We start from the raw sequence: 18701 nt of genomic DNA, 5'->3' as shown, positions 1-18701 counted from the left end.
ATAGGACTTTACTCCTGTAGACATGTCATTTACGTATATTGTATTATAAATAGAACTGGTCACAGCATGTGTGTGTGTGTGTGTAATTACCTAAGTGTAATTACCTAAGTGTAGTTACAGGATGAGAGCTACGCTCGTGGTGTCCCGTCTTCCCAGCACTCTTTGTCATATAACGCTTTGAAACTACTGACGGTCTTGGCCTCCACCACCTTCTCACTTAACTTGTTCCAACCGTCTACCACCTGTGTGTGTGTGTGTGTGTGTGTGTGTGTGTGTGTGTGTGTGTGTGTGTGTGTGTGTGTGTGTGTGTGTGTGTGTGTGTGTGTGTGTGTGCGCGCGCGTGTGTAAGTGTGTGTGTGTGTATGTGTGTGTGTATACATTTCTGAGTACAGGTTCAGTACACATGTGGTGTGTGTGTGTCCAAACTGTTTGTTACTGTATGAGCGATTAATTTATAGTCCGTGTATATATCTTTATTTGACAGTGTATAAGCTGTATACACGTGCTAGTGGGTACATAACCTGTTATGTACACGGGTGCGTGTTTTTTTATATACAAAATCTGTGGACACTTAAGGGTGTGTATACACAGATTGTATACACATTTGTGTGTACATGTGCAGGAAATGTGTATAGACTGTGTATACTCCTCGCTGTCAAATTTGACACTCAAATATCGATAATACAGAATTTTTTTGTATCCAAGCTTATTATATTATTAATATTTATACAACTAAAATAACCAGAGCTGTTACATTGTAATTAAGCTTTATTCACAGAAAATAATTACGAAGAGATGTAAAGTAATGAATTAGTATTGTTATATTAATACTAAATATCTAAATATGGATGCAATCGGGAACCCACAATTCCTGAGTGCATGTATATGTTGAACTCCGGCGAAAATACAAAGACCAGCTGCATTTCTGTTGAAGAGTTCGAATGTTTGCCGTAAAATCAAATGAATTGTTTGCTTCTTAATAGAGGACTAGTCTTGGCGGGACACCAGGGCAGTTTGTGTACAATTTTATTAATGTTTACATACATCTCTATTATATATCTTGAGATTCTTATCATGAGATGATTTCGGGGCATAGCGTCCCCGCGGCCCGGTCCTCGACCTGGCCTCCTTTTGTTACCCCCAGGAAGAAGCCCGTAGCAGCTGTCTAACTCCCAGGTACCTATTTACTCCTAGGTGAACAGGGGATATCAAGGTGAAAGAATCTCTGCCCATTTTTTTTCCGCCTCCGCCGGGGATAGAACCCGGATCCTTAAAACTACGAATCCCGAGCGCTGTCCACTCAGCCGTCAGGCCCCTAACAAACCATATTTTCCATATAAAAAACTATAACTATAACTTTAACTATTAAAACTATAACTATAAGTATTATAAAAAAACTATTTTCATAATAAAAAAACTAAAACTATATATATATATATATATATATATATATATATATATATATATATATATATATATATATATATATATATATATTCCACGTTTTCCTTGTTTCCTCTCTTTCAGTTCTTCACTTCCTCCTTCCCTCATCGTCATTACTCACTCCCCCAACCAAATGACTAAAATCTTGCTCCTTGCCATGCCCTGCAGCCCTCGGTAGTACACAAGCACTTCCTGAAGGCGGTGATCAACGCCCTGCTGCAGGAGCGGCCGCACCTCTTCAGCAAGGACCGCGTCAGGGCGCTCTTCGTCATCTTGCAGACGCCCGTCTTCCTCACCCAGTCCTCCTACACTGTTCTTGCCCACGTCCTCAGGAACATCACCTCTCTCACCAACGGTGACCACCAGCTGCTCGTCAACTGGTTCCGGACGTGAGTAAGGGAGAGGTTTTGGAGTGCCTTTGCTGGTTTGTTGGGGGTCTTATTGGCATTGTGTTTGAGTTATCTCATGGTGATGTTACAGGTGGTCTTGCAGACACAGGCTATTTCGTTCATAAGACAATTCACTAAAACACAATGTGTGTTAAAACTTATCTGACATTAATCTATTTAGATCATTCTAACCAAATCTATGGAAAGTATAGAAAATAGAAGTACAAATTGCACCCCTCAATGTGATTTGATTGATTGTTGCCGCCGAAGGCGGCTAGTTTATTGTGCACCCCATACTCATCCTGTGAGCGGTAGCACAAAAAAGCATTCCAGAGGGCACAAAAGGTCTTTATCAGACCTCAACGGAAATTATTACAGAAACAATTTCATCTATCCTTCACACCTTATAATTACAATATTAGCTTTTTACAGAGAATGTTCTATTTCAAGAGTTATATATATACAGTAAGCCATTATACATTAATGGTAGGTCTTATCGCTACCATTATTGTTTGAGCAATGGAGATATTACAGAGTCATAGGGGAGCTTCTGTATATTATTAGTCTTCACAATAATTACTTGTTAATCTCATGTCGTTTATCTACTGGGAGCGAAATATGGATACAGTCCAAAGATTTCAGGTATTTTATCCTTAGTAATATGATAGGTTGCCATATCATACAACGTGAGTTTAGATTTATCTCTAAATGGCTCAATTTTACTACAATCCAAGATAAAGTGTTCGAATGTGTGTCCCCTGTCTTTGTCCACACCACACTTTACTTCATATAGATCCCTATACAAGTCGAACTGCCAGAGATACTTGTAGCTAAGTCTTATTCGAGCTGTGACAACATCTGTTAGTCTATTAGTTTATTTACTGCAGCCTTAGCAAGAGCGTCAACTTTATCATGTTCCTTCAGGCCAATGTGAGAAGGAATCCACAACATTTTTATATTTACCCCTGGCTTCTGAGTCAAGCACGTTATTACTTAAGATGAAAAAGATTCAGCATGAACCGGGACAATTACGGTGTGTATATATGGAAGCATGATATCTGGGTTACCAAGAGGCAATAGTGTACATGTATATTGTGACGGGTCGGTGGCGGAGGATGGCAGGGCAGGGTGTGGTGTTCTAATATGGGAATGAATATACTAAGTTTCGAACTGTGGACAGGTAAATTGAGCTTCGACTTAGTAATTATATATCATCCACACGAGCTGCAATGCAGGCCATTCTGGGTGGTCTGGAGGAAGTACGTCAAGACGAAAAAGATGTTTTTGTATTTGTTGATAGCCGAGGAGCACTTGATTCCTTAAACAGTCGAAATCCAGTCTTCATGTCCATAGTTGCGATTGTAATAAAAGGATAAATGAGATACAGCTCAAAGCTTGTGGATTCCATTTCATGTTGGCATAGTGCTCAACGAGGTGGCGGATGACTTGGCCAAACACACCACATCAAAACCACGAGTTGACATTGAATGTGTTTTAACAATGAAACAAATAAGAAGCAAAATAAGAAATATTCAGGCACAAGTAGAAGTGGAGAGGAGAGGTATAATGTATGAGGGAAGTCAAACCAGGCAACACCACATGTGTGTGAGCCAAAACACCAATATTTCACTTATGGTAATAGGAGAAATACTTGGAGTGACTGTACACATGCGGCTCAGGCTTGGGTACAAATATTACTGGCAATATGGGATAGGTGTTAATGGTAATGAAACGAAGTGTAAACTATGTGGTCATTAAGGTCTCGCACCCTCATTATGTTCTTCATTGCCATATATGATTATGATTAATGTACTGAATAATACTGTATATATTAATACTGATTAATCGTACTGACTAATGTACTTTATATGGAAATACTGAGATGAGGACTCTTCCTGCAACCCTTCCTCCGAAAAGACTACTTTTTAATACTAATGCAATAAGTACATGCCTGTCTGCATAGTACATAATTACACTTATTACGCTGTTACATTTACCTCCCAATATATTCTTCATATATGCTATTAATACACTAACAAATTTTAGGTTGAAGTTTACATATTACAGTCATTTTTTTTTTTTTTTTTTTTACAAGGTTTAAATACTAAATTTTTTTTCAGTGCTATTAAACAGTACAGATGTTATACAAAAATTTAAAATATCCCAAGTTAATTTATAATTTATTGAAAAACTTTAGTTTTGTTTTATTAGTTTTATAAAACTGTAATATCAATATAACTACAGGTTAAGTACTAATTGTAATTAAGAAGCAATAAATGCTATTTACATGCTTGTCCTCTTACACTCTCAAGGTTAGGTTAGGTCGTGGTTTTCTACACAGCTTTTCAGGTAAACTCTAATATTCTCAATATTTTGGTGCGATGCTGGCGATTAAGTGTATTTATGTACTATGCCGATAGTCAGGATTGTACTTATTACATTTAGTATTAAAACATACTGTCTATTCGGAGGATGCGCAGTTTCCTGAACAAATAGCTTGGATGTGTCACAACGGAATTATTAATGATGTTCTGGAGAGATATATAAGAATTTTGCACCAAGAGTGTAACTTTCCTGAATTGTCTAAATGTCCATTGCAAATTGTCTGTGTACCAAGTAATACAAGTATTTGTGTGCACGTCTGGTAACATACTGCATGTGTAAAGTAAGAAATGTATAAGTTTATCACTCAGAATGTTGAATAATATGCTTATTGTTTGTGATGTGTTATTATATACATACATGAACACGTTGTACTGAACGGGGGTGAGAATAGCTTGAGCTACCTCCTCCCTTTATTTATATCTCAATAAACATATTTCATTTTAAATTTCAAAACAAATCTAACATAAACTACTCCAGCCAGATCTGAAGCTACATATATTTTGTTTGATTAGAAAACGAGTTATACTAAATAATATTTACAATATGAACTAGCCGCTTCCAGGGAACTTTAGCACCACCCTAATGTATCGAATACTTGTATCCACAGCTTCTTTATTTCTCCCTCACAGACTGGAGGTGTCGCGACTAAGAATGATGGTTGGGATTATCATTCAGTTCCTGACTGTGAGGCAGTTCCCTCCTCCTGACCGCTCTCTCCCGCCGCTCAGTAAGAGCAAGTGGTGGATACCAACGGCGACCAAGGTCCTGGCCATCCTCTGTGAGTCTCAAGATGTGTACTCTAGTCATGTCATGCACAACACCATGGCCACTCTTGATGTGTACTAATTGTCATGTACTCCTCATAATATGGGTTAAATTATGTGTGAAGATAAACTAGACAATAAGCAGGGAATATGAGTTACTATGCGTTATGGTTACTAATGTAGTTTCACTTGTGTACTCTGGCTAATATTGTGTTCTAAAAAGTACTCTCCTATAATGTACTCTGTTCACTACACTCTAGATCAACAACCTAAACGTGGAAATTTGTTATGTCTTTTATCAACAATGACGCGGAGTACTCAGTAATTTTATTAATATACTAACACTTGTTTATGTTTCCGTTAACGAGTGGCAGTTTATTAGTGGAAATACTGAGTACTTTGTGTCACTGTTGATAAGAGACATAACAAAGTTGAAGCGCCAGTGGCTCAGCTGATCTATACATTCTTAACCACCCAAATTCATACCGTCCCATCACCTGATGCACGCTCTCTAGCTCCTACCCTATGGGCTCACCCACGCCCCAGTAGCTCCTATCCCAAAATGTTACTCTGACATGGAATCACTCCCACACGACCTACTCTCTCCCACTAATGAACTAACTCGCCCATTTCCCCCCCACAACGAACTGACTCATCCACTCTCTCTACCCCACGACCTATTCTTCTGTATCTGCCAACCTTAACTACCTAACCAATCCACTCTCTCCCTCCGACGCTGGTGAACCAGACGCCAGCAACACAGCGTCACAACCGGCGCTCCTCCACTACACAGAGTTTTACAACCACGCCCTCGACCATCTCGACCTCATGTCCGAGTATCGAACCTGGCAGCTTCCTGACAGACCCGACTCCTTCTCGTTCTGCCAGTACCCTTTCATCCTCTCTATCGTGGCTAAGAGACACATCCTGACCAAGGTGGGTGTTGGCGGGAGGAACCTCGTGCATCCCTATGGGGGGGCCTACGGGAGGCATTTTCCTTTAAAACTCCCACAAATCGCTTTCCTACACATTCTGGGGGTATTATGGTTTATATATATAGTCTAGCAATCAAAATTATTGGTTAGTAGAAATTCACTATAGTATTAGACTACATATATTAGTAATTAAATTTAACACAACTACAGCTTATCTGTATAGTTGATTTTGGCGTTGACAACCAGTATGAACACGGATGTTCATACTGGTTCATTGTTCATTACTCCTCTCGTGGGTGAAGGTGACTCCACACATGTACTTTTTGTGCTAGGTAACTAGTGTTAAGCACATAAAATATGAAAGACAAGTCAACAGACAAAATAATATGAATAATCACTGGCAAATGAAAAGTTACGTTAAGACAAGTGAGTTACAGTGATAGCAAAATAAAATATTAGTGGTGCTGGAATATTGGCTTCGAGCTGCCACCTCCCTTAGTACACGAAAGCCAAGGCTTAGTCTACCAGCGAGAGATGTCAACTGCTTGGAGCACTGAGATATTTTGACGATACTGCCGCACTGCAGCCCAGACGTCGACTTGTGGCGGAGGCAGAGGGCAGGTGCGACGAGACACCAGCCAATCAGCAACAGGCAGGCAAAGGATGAGCAGTTTGCTGGTTACGGCGGTGGTAGGTAGCAGGTGTCACTGTGTGCTGGGTACGATTTGCTCTCTGGGCAAAACATTTGGCGATACTTGCTGGACGTATCTTCTATATTATCTTGTATATTGACGTACTTTGTAGGGAAGAGCAGGCTCAATCTCTCTTGAAAGAGATTATTGTCACAAATGTTAGTAAATGGTGTCGGTTTTTCTGGCAATTCGAATCGTGAACCCCACGCGTTGAGACCAAAGCTCTATTAACCGAGCTATTGTAGTCTTAATAAGCAAAGTTTTCAGAGGCATTTTTGTCTAAAGTTTATTTCAACGGAAGTGTGGATGACAATTTGTATGCTCATAATGTTTACAGAAAACATTACCATTAAACATTCTTGAAAGGTTTCTGACTGAACGAGTTGAACTGTTGCTGTACCGAGTTAATTGCTGGTGATTGTTATAGTGGAGTGTTAATGTGATGTGAGGAAGTATAAGGACAGATAAAGGAGGTTTGACGGTCTCTGTGCCCGCGTGTCTACAGGACGCAGAGCAGCAGATGATCCTGACGGCCCGACGCTCCCTGGTGGACAAGGTGGCCAGACACCAGCCGCCCCAGATCGACATATTCTTCCTCAATATCAACGTCAGAAGGAACCACCTGGTGGAGGACTCTCTTAAGGAGGTTAGTCGTGGGACCGGGCAGAACGGGGCGTTTGTATACCTTGTACCCGGTGTCTATTCACCTTGCAGCAAATAGGTACATAATTGTTAGTGTGGGTTACCTCCTGGGAAATAACAGTATACTCTGAAGATAATCACATACTCTTTTAATCTGGATTTGCCATTGCGTAGAACAATACAACCTTTCAACCTAACCAGAGGACGAACCCGAGCAACCCACTTAACCTATCAACAAACATATCGTAGATATTTGTATGCCTTTACGTTTCATAGTAGGATGCATTTGTGACGCTGGCTACTACGTCATAAATGCATATATAATAACGTAAATAATAACGAAACATACATACGTGACATTAATTTTTCTTTTCTACCACAGACGTAGCCACATATTTAAAATGCTAACCATGATATGTATACATTTCTTCTGTCCTCCATGGACAGTGTTAGAGAGAAGGGTTGATAAGATATCCACACAGACCCTAAAATTACTAGAAGTCTACCATCGTGGCTTAAAATATTTAATGCATGTCCATAAAGTCTTGTTGGCGTGTTCCGGCAGATCGCGGCCAAGAAGCGAGACCTCAAGAAGAAGCTGAAGGTGACGTTCACCGGGGAGCCTGGGCTGGACATGGGCGGCCTTACCAAGGAGTGGTTTATGCTTCTTATCAAGCAGATCTTCAAGGTGAGCATGAGTCAAGGAGAGAGAGAGAGAGAGAGAGAGAGAGAGAGAGAGAGAGAGAGAGAGAGAGAGAGAGAGAGAGAGAGAGAGAGAGAGAGAGAGAGAGAGAGAGAGAGAGAGAGAGAGAGAGGAGAGAAAGAGAGAGAGAGAGAGAGAGAGAGAGAGAGAGAGAGAGAGAGGGGGGGAGAGAGAGAGAGAGCACATCTCCAACAACCCAAAACTTTGACATATTTCCACAGCCGGAGAATAAGATGTTCGTGTACCACCCGTCTACACGGCTGTACTGGTTCTCCCTGGCTCAGGATGGTAACTTGAGGGAATACAACCTGATCGGCGTCCTGATGGGCCTGGCCGTCTACAACTCCATCATCCTCGACGTTCACTTCCCCGCGATCTGCTACAGGTAAGCTTAGGGAACGCGTTCTCGAGGGCGTCGCTCAACTTTGTTTATAAGTAGTATTTTATGACGTTTTAGCTCTTTTTGTAGTTATAGATCTGAAGATGTTATAGATCTGAAGATGTTATAGATCTTATTAAAGTTTGCACTTAGGGTGGTTAGGACGCGTTAGAATTATTTTTAAGAATTTTACGTCAATAATATATAAATTTAGGACGTTTGGGATTAAAGTAAATGTTGCAGAATATTTGATGATTTTTCTGGTACAAGCAAAATTTTTTGGTACAAGCTAAAACACATGAGTCCACTCATGATACTATACAACATTATAGTGACTTTGTGTTACCAAAAGACAGTAACCTGAGAGTCTGGAGCTCAAAACGTCGTGTACATGTTCCTGCAGGAAGCTGCTGAGCCCGCCAGTGGTGCCCGCCTACGAGTACATCGCCGTGGGCATCGCCAAGGCGCCTGGCCTGGACGACCTCAGTGAGATCATGCCTGTAGGTTCCCTCAGCGGCCGCACGCTACCCAGACCCTCTCTAACCGCCCTGGCCTCCCAAGTGTGATATGAGCCTAAACCATTTACTGATGTACTTCTTCCTTACATATATACGTATATCTATATGCCAGCAACGTTCTTTGGTTCGGTATTGGGCTTTAGGACGAAAGTAAAGTAGTACACACTGTAAAGCAGAATACTGAACACCTCTAGGTGTATACATTCATTGTATTCTAGATATAGTAGTGAGTTAATGGCCACAACAATGGACCGACGGACAATGTATTGAAGTTCCAAATATTACTAAATACTAAAGTAAACCCGTAAGATAATATACAATACATACCAAATGGTTGGAAGCCGAGAGAACAGTAATTTGAGTTGGAATATACACAATTAAAATAAAAAATTAATACCCTAATATTATTTACAAGTAATAGTACAACCCGTTCTCGCACTTCCTTACAGTCAATATTGACTTATTAAATAAGTGCATATGTGACATTAATTTATTGTGAATATTTTAGTTTACCTTGAAAAGCTTCATAGAAAACACCGACCTTACCTAACCTTCTTAGTATGTTAAGATAAGCATCTTATTGCTTCGTAATTACAATCATTACTTAACCTTTTATTATACCTTTTATAGGTTAAGTAATAATTGTAATTACGAAGCAATAAGATGCTTATCTTAACATACTAAGAAGGTTAGGTAAGGTCGGTGTTTTCTATGAAGCTTTTCAAGGTAAACTAAAATATTCACAATAAATTAGTATGTTACATATGCACGTATTTAATAAGTCAATATTGACTATACGAAAGTGAGAGAACGGGTTGAATAGTAGTACCAATATCTTTACTCACACCACTTTAGTTTTTATACATTATAATCATGGCAAACGTAAATTATTAAAACCCTATTTTTTGCAGGAAGTTGCTCACGGATTGAAGGAATTACTCAAGTACGAAGGTGACGTAGAAGAGGACATGTGTCTGAGCTTTCAAGTACGTTAAATGTTGCGTGTATTTGTAAAAAGTAGGCCAACTAGAATATGAATTTTAGTCTGTAAATCTCGAGTCTATGCAGTCTGTTTGATACTAGATACATTAATCACCAATTATGACAACGGATAACCACGCCTGTCTACAGGTATCTCTGGAAGAATTTGGTCAACCGAGAACATTCAACCTGAAAGAGAACGGAGAGACGCTACCGGTAACTAATGAGAATCGTGAGGAGTTCGTGCGCCTCTACCTGGATTGGATCCTCAACACCGCCATCTATGAACAGTTCCGGGCATTTTACCTCGGATTTCACACCGTCTGCGCATCTAACGCCTTGATCGTGAGTTGCGCGTCTTTGCACATACAGTAATGTTAAATCAACGGAGATATAATATTTGCAGCGCATTAAGCTCATTCAGATAAGTGCTTAACTGACGGTATTTGGCTCCTCATATTGGAGCACAGAGATGAGAGCAAAGTTTCAAACCGTTGGGCTTACTCTGCTCATCACTGTTAATACCTTGATTATCACCATTCACTCTGCCATTATCATCACTATCACCGTCATCATAACCACTACCGACATGATCACTACCATCACCACAACTACCATTATAACCATCATCACAACCAGTGTCACTAACACCATTAATGCAGTGCAGACGAGGAGTCACAATAATGAGGCTGAAATATGTTGACTAAACCACACACTAGAAAGTGAAGGGACGACGACGTTTCGGTCCGTCCTGGACCATTTTCAGGTCGATTGTGATGAGGAAGCAAGGCAAAAGGGCCGAAAGGTAAGGTGTAATAAGGGGGATAGTAATAGGAATAAGAAAGGGGTCGCAAGAGAAAACAATGGAAAGAAAAAGAGAGATAAATGGAAGGGTGAGCTTATGTTAGGTCACGTTTGATAGAAAGTTTAGAACATCGTCGTCGAAACGTCGCCGTCCCTTCACTTTCTAGTGTGTGGTTTGGTCAACCATTAACACCATCACCACTATAACTAGTTTCATCGTTATCACAACCACGAACATCACTACCACGATAACCACTACAATCACAACCCCCCAGCATCACCTGACACTATCACCCCGACCAACACCAGCACAACCCCCAGCATCACCTGACACTATCACCCCGACCAACACCATCACAACCCCCAGCATCACCTGACACTATCACCCCGACCAACACCATCACAACCACCAGCATCACCTGACACTATCACCCCGACCAACACCAGCACAACCCCCAGCATCACCTGACACTATCACCCCGACCAACACCAGCACAACCCCCAGCATCACCTGACACTATCACCCCGACCAACACCATCACAACCCCCAGCATCACCTGACACTATCACCCCGACCATCACCATCACCTGACACTATCACCCCGACCAACACCATCACCTGACACTATCACCCCGACCAACACCATCACAACCATCACCATCACCTGACACTATCACCCCGACCATCACCATCACCTGACACTATCACCCCGACCATCACCATCACCTGACACTATCACCCCGACCAACACCATCACAACCATCACCATCACCTGACACTATCACCCCGACCATCACCAGCACAACCCCCAGCATCACATGACACTATCACCCCGACCATCACCATCACAACCACCAGCATCACCTGACACTATCACCCCGACCATCACCATCACAACCCCCCAGCATCACCTGACACTATCACCCCGACCATCACCATCACAACCACCAGCATCACCTGACACTATCACCCCGACCATCACCAGCACAACCCCCAGCATCACATGACACTATCATCCCGACCATCACCATCACAACCACCAGCATCACCTGACACTATCACCCCGACCATCACCATCACAACCACCAGCATCACCTGACACTATCACCCCGACCATCACCATCACAACCACCAGCATCACCTGACACTATCACCCCGACCATCACCATCACCTGACACTATCACCCGACCATCACCAGCACAACCCCCAGCATCACCTGACACTATCACCCCGACCATCACCATCACCTGACACTATCACCCCGACCATCACCATCACAACCACCAGCATCACCTGACACTATCACCCCGACCATCACCATCACCTGACACTATCACCCCGACCATCACCATCACCTGACACTATCACCCCGACCATCACCATCACAACCATCACCATCACCTGACACTATCACCCCGACCATCACCAGCACAACCATCACCATCACCTGACACTATCACCCCGACCATCACCATCACAACCATCACCATCACCTGACACTATCACCCCGACCATCACCATCACCTGACACTATCACCCCGACCATCACCATCACTGTAACACGGGGGAGGGGGTTCTCGAATTTTTTTTTTTGCCTGTTTCTCTCCCTCTGCCCGTATTCTTACTTGATCTCTCTGTACCAAGGGACCCCAAAACTTTCACTTGAGCCGACCCCACGCCACGTGGTCTCAAGACGATTTACCGACTTGAGATTCTACAGCCCGTATGACGTGGACTAGGCTTCTAGCAAAACCCTAGGGTCGCCTTTCCGCCGCCACCACCAGACCAATAACACGGAGCAATGATCGAGGCCTGGATCGATCATGCTAATCAATAACCTTGGGGCTTGATCCCCACTAGTAACATATGACTTTGGATCTTAAGTGTGGAATTAATTAAACGGGAATGATAATCCTGATTCGATGTTAGAATCGGCGCCCAATTCAACTCGGCCTCGTGGGGACCACGTGACAAGGACAAATTCATATAAATATAACACACACATGGAAAATAAGGAAAATGCAATTTAATAACTAATTAATTTATTCAAAACTAAAAACAAAATCTAAGAAATGGTAATCACTGACTTGAACACTCCCTGACTGGCAATGAATGGACTATCCCTATAATTACTCGTAAAGCAACTCAACCTTGGGCGACCAGCTAGATGTTCGTGCTGTCTGGAAGCCGATGATGGAAAGGCCACCTGCCCGAGCTGCTACTCAAACCATACTGTCTGTCCTCTCTCTGATGCTCCTCTACCCAGGAGCCCAGAGCAGAGTATTGTTCCGCATCGTTAAGTTACTTACAAGGCTTAACTTATAACAATTAACCTCTGTTGTACTGAATGATCCAGATTGGTTGAATTATTTTACTGAAGTTAAATTACCCAAGCATCTTAAGGAAGAGCTATTTCCAATACAAAATGGCTCTTTGACCTTTGAGAAATAGAGGACATGGAACCTCGTGACCTATGACCGCCAGGTCACTCCACAATAAAGAGTAGTCCTGGCTCGTGACGTCACTGATGGTGACTTAACTCAATAATTAGAAAACTCTTGATATTATAAACAGTAATACTATACAATACAATTTGAATGCAAAATGAATGAAGGCTAATTTCTCTAAATAAGTGAATACTATAGGATGATTCATTATACGAAACTTGTGAACAAAGGCGTCAATTATTTTCACCACGAACTCCCTGGGGTCAGGTCCCGGGTCAACCCACGTGTGGCTCCAGCTTCCCATTCTCCCTTGTAGATAAAACATTCTGGATAATTCTTACAACAAACCTAGTTTGTTACATCACAACCACCAGCATCACCTGACACTATCACCCCGACCATCACCTGACACTATCACCCCGAGCATCACCATCACAACCCCGAGCATCACCATCACAACCCCGAGCATCACCATCACAACCACCAGCATCACCTGACACTATCACCCCGACCATCACCATCACCTGACACTATCACCCCGACCATCACCATCACAACCCCGAGCATCACCATCACAACCACCAGCATCACCTGACACTACCACCCCGACCATCACCATCATAACCCCCAGCATCACCATCACAACCACCAGCATCACCTGACACTATCACCCCGACCATCACCATCATAACCCCCAGCATCACCTGACACTATCACCCCGACCATCACCATCACAACCACCAGCATCACCTGACACTATCACCCCGAGCATCACCTGTCACTATCATCCCGAGCATCACAGGACACTACACCAACATTTGTCTTCCCCAACTAAAGATGCTGCGGCCAGAGGAGGTGGAGATGTTGGTGTGCGGGTCGCCCAAGCTGGACCTCAATGAGCTGAAGAAGGTAGTGGAGTACGACGGCTACACAGAGGACCACCCTACCATAAAGTACGTCGTACGAACACAAATGCTAACTCTATTCTCTTCCCACTATATTCGAATATCAATAGCCTAACCCACTCAAACATTTCAATGACGTTTCGGTCTGTCTTGGACGCTTATTAGGAAGACAAGGGGTCTTAGACGGACCGAAACATCGCCACTTTCATTTCTTATGTGTGGCTTGGGTTGTCTGTTTCAGCAACATTATCTAAATAATAAATAAAAACAAAGATAAAAGATAAAAATAAAAGGAGATAAAATAAGATAAAAGATAAAATAAGGAGATAAAAACAAAGGAACTGCAAAAGGCTTTTTGGCCAATGCAAAGCACCCCCAATTTATACCCAACAAAACTCATTGGCACGTTGTGCTTGAGAATACAGTTTATGAAATTCCTATATCTTCCCCTTTTTTTCGCCGCAATTACATTTTGCCTCCACTTTCCCAGCTCGATAATCATGTTTACAATTGTATCCCTGCCGGTATAAAACCTGAGAAATGGTTTCTTGTACTCTTTTGCAATAGCTAAGGTTGCCTCGCCTTAGGTATTTACACCATTTTTCCATTCATATATGTTTTGTTTGGTGATGGGCTCATCGCCTTTCAACCTCTGGAAGGTTAATAAGGAAGCTCACTGACCAACCAGCAAGTATACTTTAGCCCTGGATATAATAGAAGACTAAAGTATACTCAGTATGTGCTGCGTCTATATTTCTTTTTACAAGTCATATCTGCTATAGAAGTTATCTCTGTTGTAAATATAAGATACCGGATTGGTAATATAAAAATGAAAGGCAGCTTGCAGTTTCAGAATTACAGTGCATGCCACCATAACCTAACAACACTGGACTCTCCGGCAGGTGGTTCTGGGAGGTGGTGAAGGAGATGCCGGTGGGTCAGCAGAAACTCTTCCTGCTGTTTACCACCGGCAGCGACCGCATTCCCGTGGGAGGCATGAGCGAGATGGTGTTCAAGATCTCCTGCTGGAGGGGACACACCCACATGTTACCACAAGCCCACACATGCTTCAATCAGCTCGTTCTCCCGCCCTACGACTCCAAAGACGTCCTCAAAAACAAGCTTTACATCGCCCTCGCCAACGCCGAAGGCTTTGGACTAGAGTAATGGGGTCTGTCCTTGTTGCCTGGAGCCATGCTAACGGCTACAGCACTAAATCGTCAATGAGGTTTCGTAATGCAGAATCGCGGTCATTAATTATCAAAGTACGTTCAAGATTCGTCGGGAAACAAATTAAAGAAAATTTAACATTATGAGAACTTAAACCTCCCTTCTATCAAGTAGTGAGGATTAATAAGAAAATAAATATCAACAAAGAAAAGTCTGAAATATATTGCTCTTAGATTATGTACAGGCCCAAATATTTTTTCCCATGAACAAAATCAGTTTGAACGCTGAGAATAATCAGGGAACTTTTAATAGGACGGTAAAAAGACAGCTAAAAAATGTCCTCATTTTTAGCTGACGGAGGAAGATTAATTGCTTCAAGTTTCAAAAGTCCACTTAATAATAATGTTATCCTACAGACAAAACTGTGATACTGTCCTGGGTTTGATACAAGAAACTGCTATTAAATGACTGTAGTGTAAGTGTTTGTCTTTATATGTAAATACGACAGAGATCAGCAAATGTCCATGATCACAGCCTCACGAGTTTCGTGAATTGAAATTCACGAAACTTTTCTTTAGTTTAATGTTGTGGGAAACCTATTTTTTTCTGCTATACTTTTGGTGTTGTTAGCCGAGTGTAAATGGCTTTATTGTTGTCTAATAGAGAGTTTTACAAGTTAGTCTATCTAGCGACACCTTGAGAGATAGTCTGAGATAGTGGAGATAGTGCCTGATGCCCACTGGCCTGTGTGCATCTTAATGCATCTGACGGTGTAACATTATGTAAGAAACTGAGTCACAGAGTGCCGTCCTCTGAGGCGTTCCTTCAACGCCCGAGTGAATACGGTCTTCATTGTTATGGTCGTGTGAGTGCCTTAAGAGAGAGCTCCAGTAAGTGGAGCTGCCTAAATACTGGTTATTAGCATGTAATGATATTCGGGGTTATTACCAGATAATTTATTTGAAAACCTTTTGAAGAAATCTATGGCAGTTCTACTCTGTTGTTAGGAAGTTAGGCTATATATATATATATATATATATATATATATATATATATATATATATATATATATATATATATATATATTTATATATATATATATATATATATATATATATATATATATATATATATATATATATATATATATATATATATATATATATATATAAGACAATGTAAGACCACGAAGGAAGGATTAAGAGAGGAATTTCCTTTAAGTACTTTTGTATTTAATAATACATCTTCAGAATGATGGATTTACAATTCAAGTATGTGGATATATAGGCAGGAAAGAGGTAAGGTGAGGATGTCTTTGATGAGATAAGGGGATATTAATAAGGTATTATTGAGATAAATGTGTATCAATGATCCCACTCAAATCGCCCTTTAACTGATAAATAAAAAATGGATCTAAATTATAGAAACTACTTCTAATGTTCAAATTATATGATTTTGTAATCTGTATTAAAGCAGATTTAATAATATTTCAATTAAAAATGCTTTTTTACATCGTTATTGAAGACGCCATCTCCCAATCAATTTGGTGAGAACTTTCTGACAAATGAACAAACAAGGCATTAGACAATTGGCCATGTCTTATAGAGTATTTATGTTGCAAAATTATAAATTTCAAATCTTTGGATGTTTGCTCTTACATAGAACTTATTACAGTCTTTAGAAGGTATTTTGTAAATTACACAATTATCACAACGAGGACTGTTCCTAACTAATAATTTTCAAACAGTATTTTCGTAATTAATCAATATATGAATATCAAAATGTTTCAAGGCCTTGACAATATTTTCGAACCAAGAAAAATATGATTAGCATGACACATTTTTTGGTGAATTGCCTTACTGTAATTATTATTATTATATGTATGATGGACTAGGCTACGGCAAACTTAAAACAAAAACTCAGTGGAAAACAAAGCTTGAGAACAATAGAATCAATATTTTTAAAATTCTTCATCCAAGAATTCTCGACTAACAACCCGAAGAGCTCATAGATACATAGAAGAAAAAATAGATTGTTTCACATTGTATCTATTCCCTGAGAAATAATGAACGTAAGATAAATTATTCGTAGGCTTTCTGTAAACACTAAACTTGTGTGAAAAATCTTCCCTATCAATACGTATATGTAAAAAATGGCAAACATTTATCAATTTCAGTCTATAGTAAATTGTATAGAGGGGACTTGATCATTAAGTTTATCTGAAAATTCGATTGAATTTACATTTGTAGGCCAAATACACAAAATATCATCACCATATCTAAACCATGAAATCGTTTAGATACTCCAATAGATTCCCCATTGTCTTTCCAAAAGTCTGCAAATAATACAGAAATTTATTAAAAGTAAATTTACATTCTTTTAAACACAGCTTAACGAACTTAACAACAATATCAGCAGGCAGAGGCAATACCCGGTTCATTAATTCATGAGCAAGGTATTCACAAATATTATCAACCGGAACCTTAGTAAACAAAGAACGTCAAACTGATTAACTTGACATCAGTCCTTGTAGTGATAATTGTATAATATACAAAATACCTTGTGAAGATTTTAATAGATATTAATTAATGTAGAGTAAACATCCAAAGATTTAAAATTTAGAATTTCGCAACATATTAACTCTGTAAGACACGACCAGATGTCAGATGCGTTGTTTGTTCATTTGTCAGAAAGTTCTCACCAAATTGACTGGAAGAGAGCTTCTTCAGTAAAAAACTGGACAAGCATTTTCAGTGAAAACATTATTGAATCTGCTTTAATACAGATTACAAAATCATGTAACATGAGCATTAGTAGTGGTCTGTATAATTTAAGTCAATTTTTGATTGTCCAGTTAAAGGCGATTTGAGTGAGGTCATTGATACACATTCATCTTAATAATTCCTTATTAATATCCCCTTATCTCGTTAAAGACATTGTTTCTTACTTCACCTCATTCCTGCCTATATATCCTCAGAACTGAATTGTAAATCCAACCAGCTTCTAAGGATGTATTATTAAATACAAAAGTACTTAAGGAAATTCCTGTCTGAATCCTTCCTTTGTGGTCTGACTGACACTGTCACATTTTATCACGTGTTAATTTCTTTTCGTGATTTATATATCACGAGAATAAATATATATATATATATATATATATATATATATATATATATATATATATATATATATATATATATATAAAAGATTCGGAATGGTGTAAAGAAAAGTTATTTACGTATTAAAAGACTATCATCATGAAAGTGAAGACAATCTGTGATATGTGGAGCAATGAGCCCGCAGCCTAGCTCCATCCCTTCATTTCTTGTACATACAATTATTCTTATTGGCTTTAAGGCGTTTAAAGATGTGCTTCGTTAACTGTTTTTCTTGGCTAAGGTACAAGGTGTGAACTGTTAGTTTCTCTGGATGTTATATTGTTCATCACTCCGCCGGGATACAAGTGAACTAATTCTCTGGATGTTATACTGTTCATCGTTCCGTCGGGATACAACTGAACGAATGTGTATTGAAGCTTCTTT

The 18701-nt window shown here is 40.2% G+C and overlaps 1 protein-coding gene across 1 annotated transcript in view; it reads left to right on the top strand.

Annotated features, from left to right (window-relative positions):
- LOC123769734 (probable E3 ubiquitin-protein ligase HECTD2) overlaps positions 1-16170 on the top strand; it is a 133246-nt gene extending 117076 nt beyond the window's left edge. The window contains exons 9-19 of the mRNA XM_069301481.1: positions 1612-1832; positions 4847-4995; positions 5730-5917; positions 7114-7254; positions 7816-7938; positions 8175-8338; positions 8736-8832; positions 9762-9836; positions 9982-10176; positions 13922-14037; positions 14892-16170. Coding sequence (XP_069157582.1) covers positions 1612-1832; positions 4847-4995; positions 5730-5917; positions 7114-7254; positions 7816-7938; positions 8175-8338; positions 8736-8832; positions 9762-9836; positions 9982-10176; positions 13922-14037; positions 14892-15156 — 1734 coding nt within the window. The 3' untranslated portion in view covers positions 15157-16170. The remainder of the gene's footprint in view (positions 1-1611; positions 1833-4846; positions 4996-5729; positions 5918-7113; positions 7255-7815; positions 7939-8174; positions 8339-8735; positions 8833-9761; positions 9837-9981; positions 10177-13921; positions 14038-14891) is intronic.
- Positions 16171-18701: the final 2531 nt, after the last annotated feature.

This window comes from Procambarus clarkii, chromosome 45 (assembly GCF_040958095.1).
Source record: "Procambarus clarkii isolate CNS0578487 chromosome 45, FALCON_Pclarkii_2.0, whole genome shotgun sequence".
In the NCBI taxonomy this organism is placed as follows: Eukaryota; Metazoa; Arthropoda; class Malacostraca; order Decapoda; family Cambaridae; genus Procambarus; species Procambarus clarkii.
This window is presented reverse-complemented; position numbering and strand designations above follow the sequence as displayed.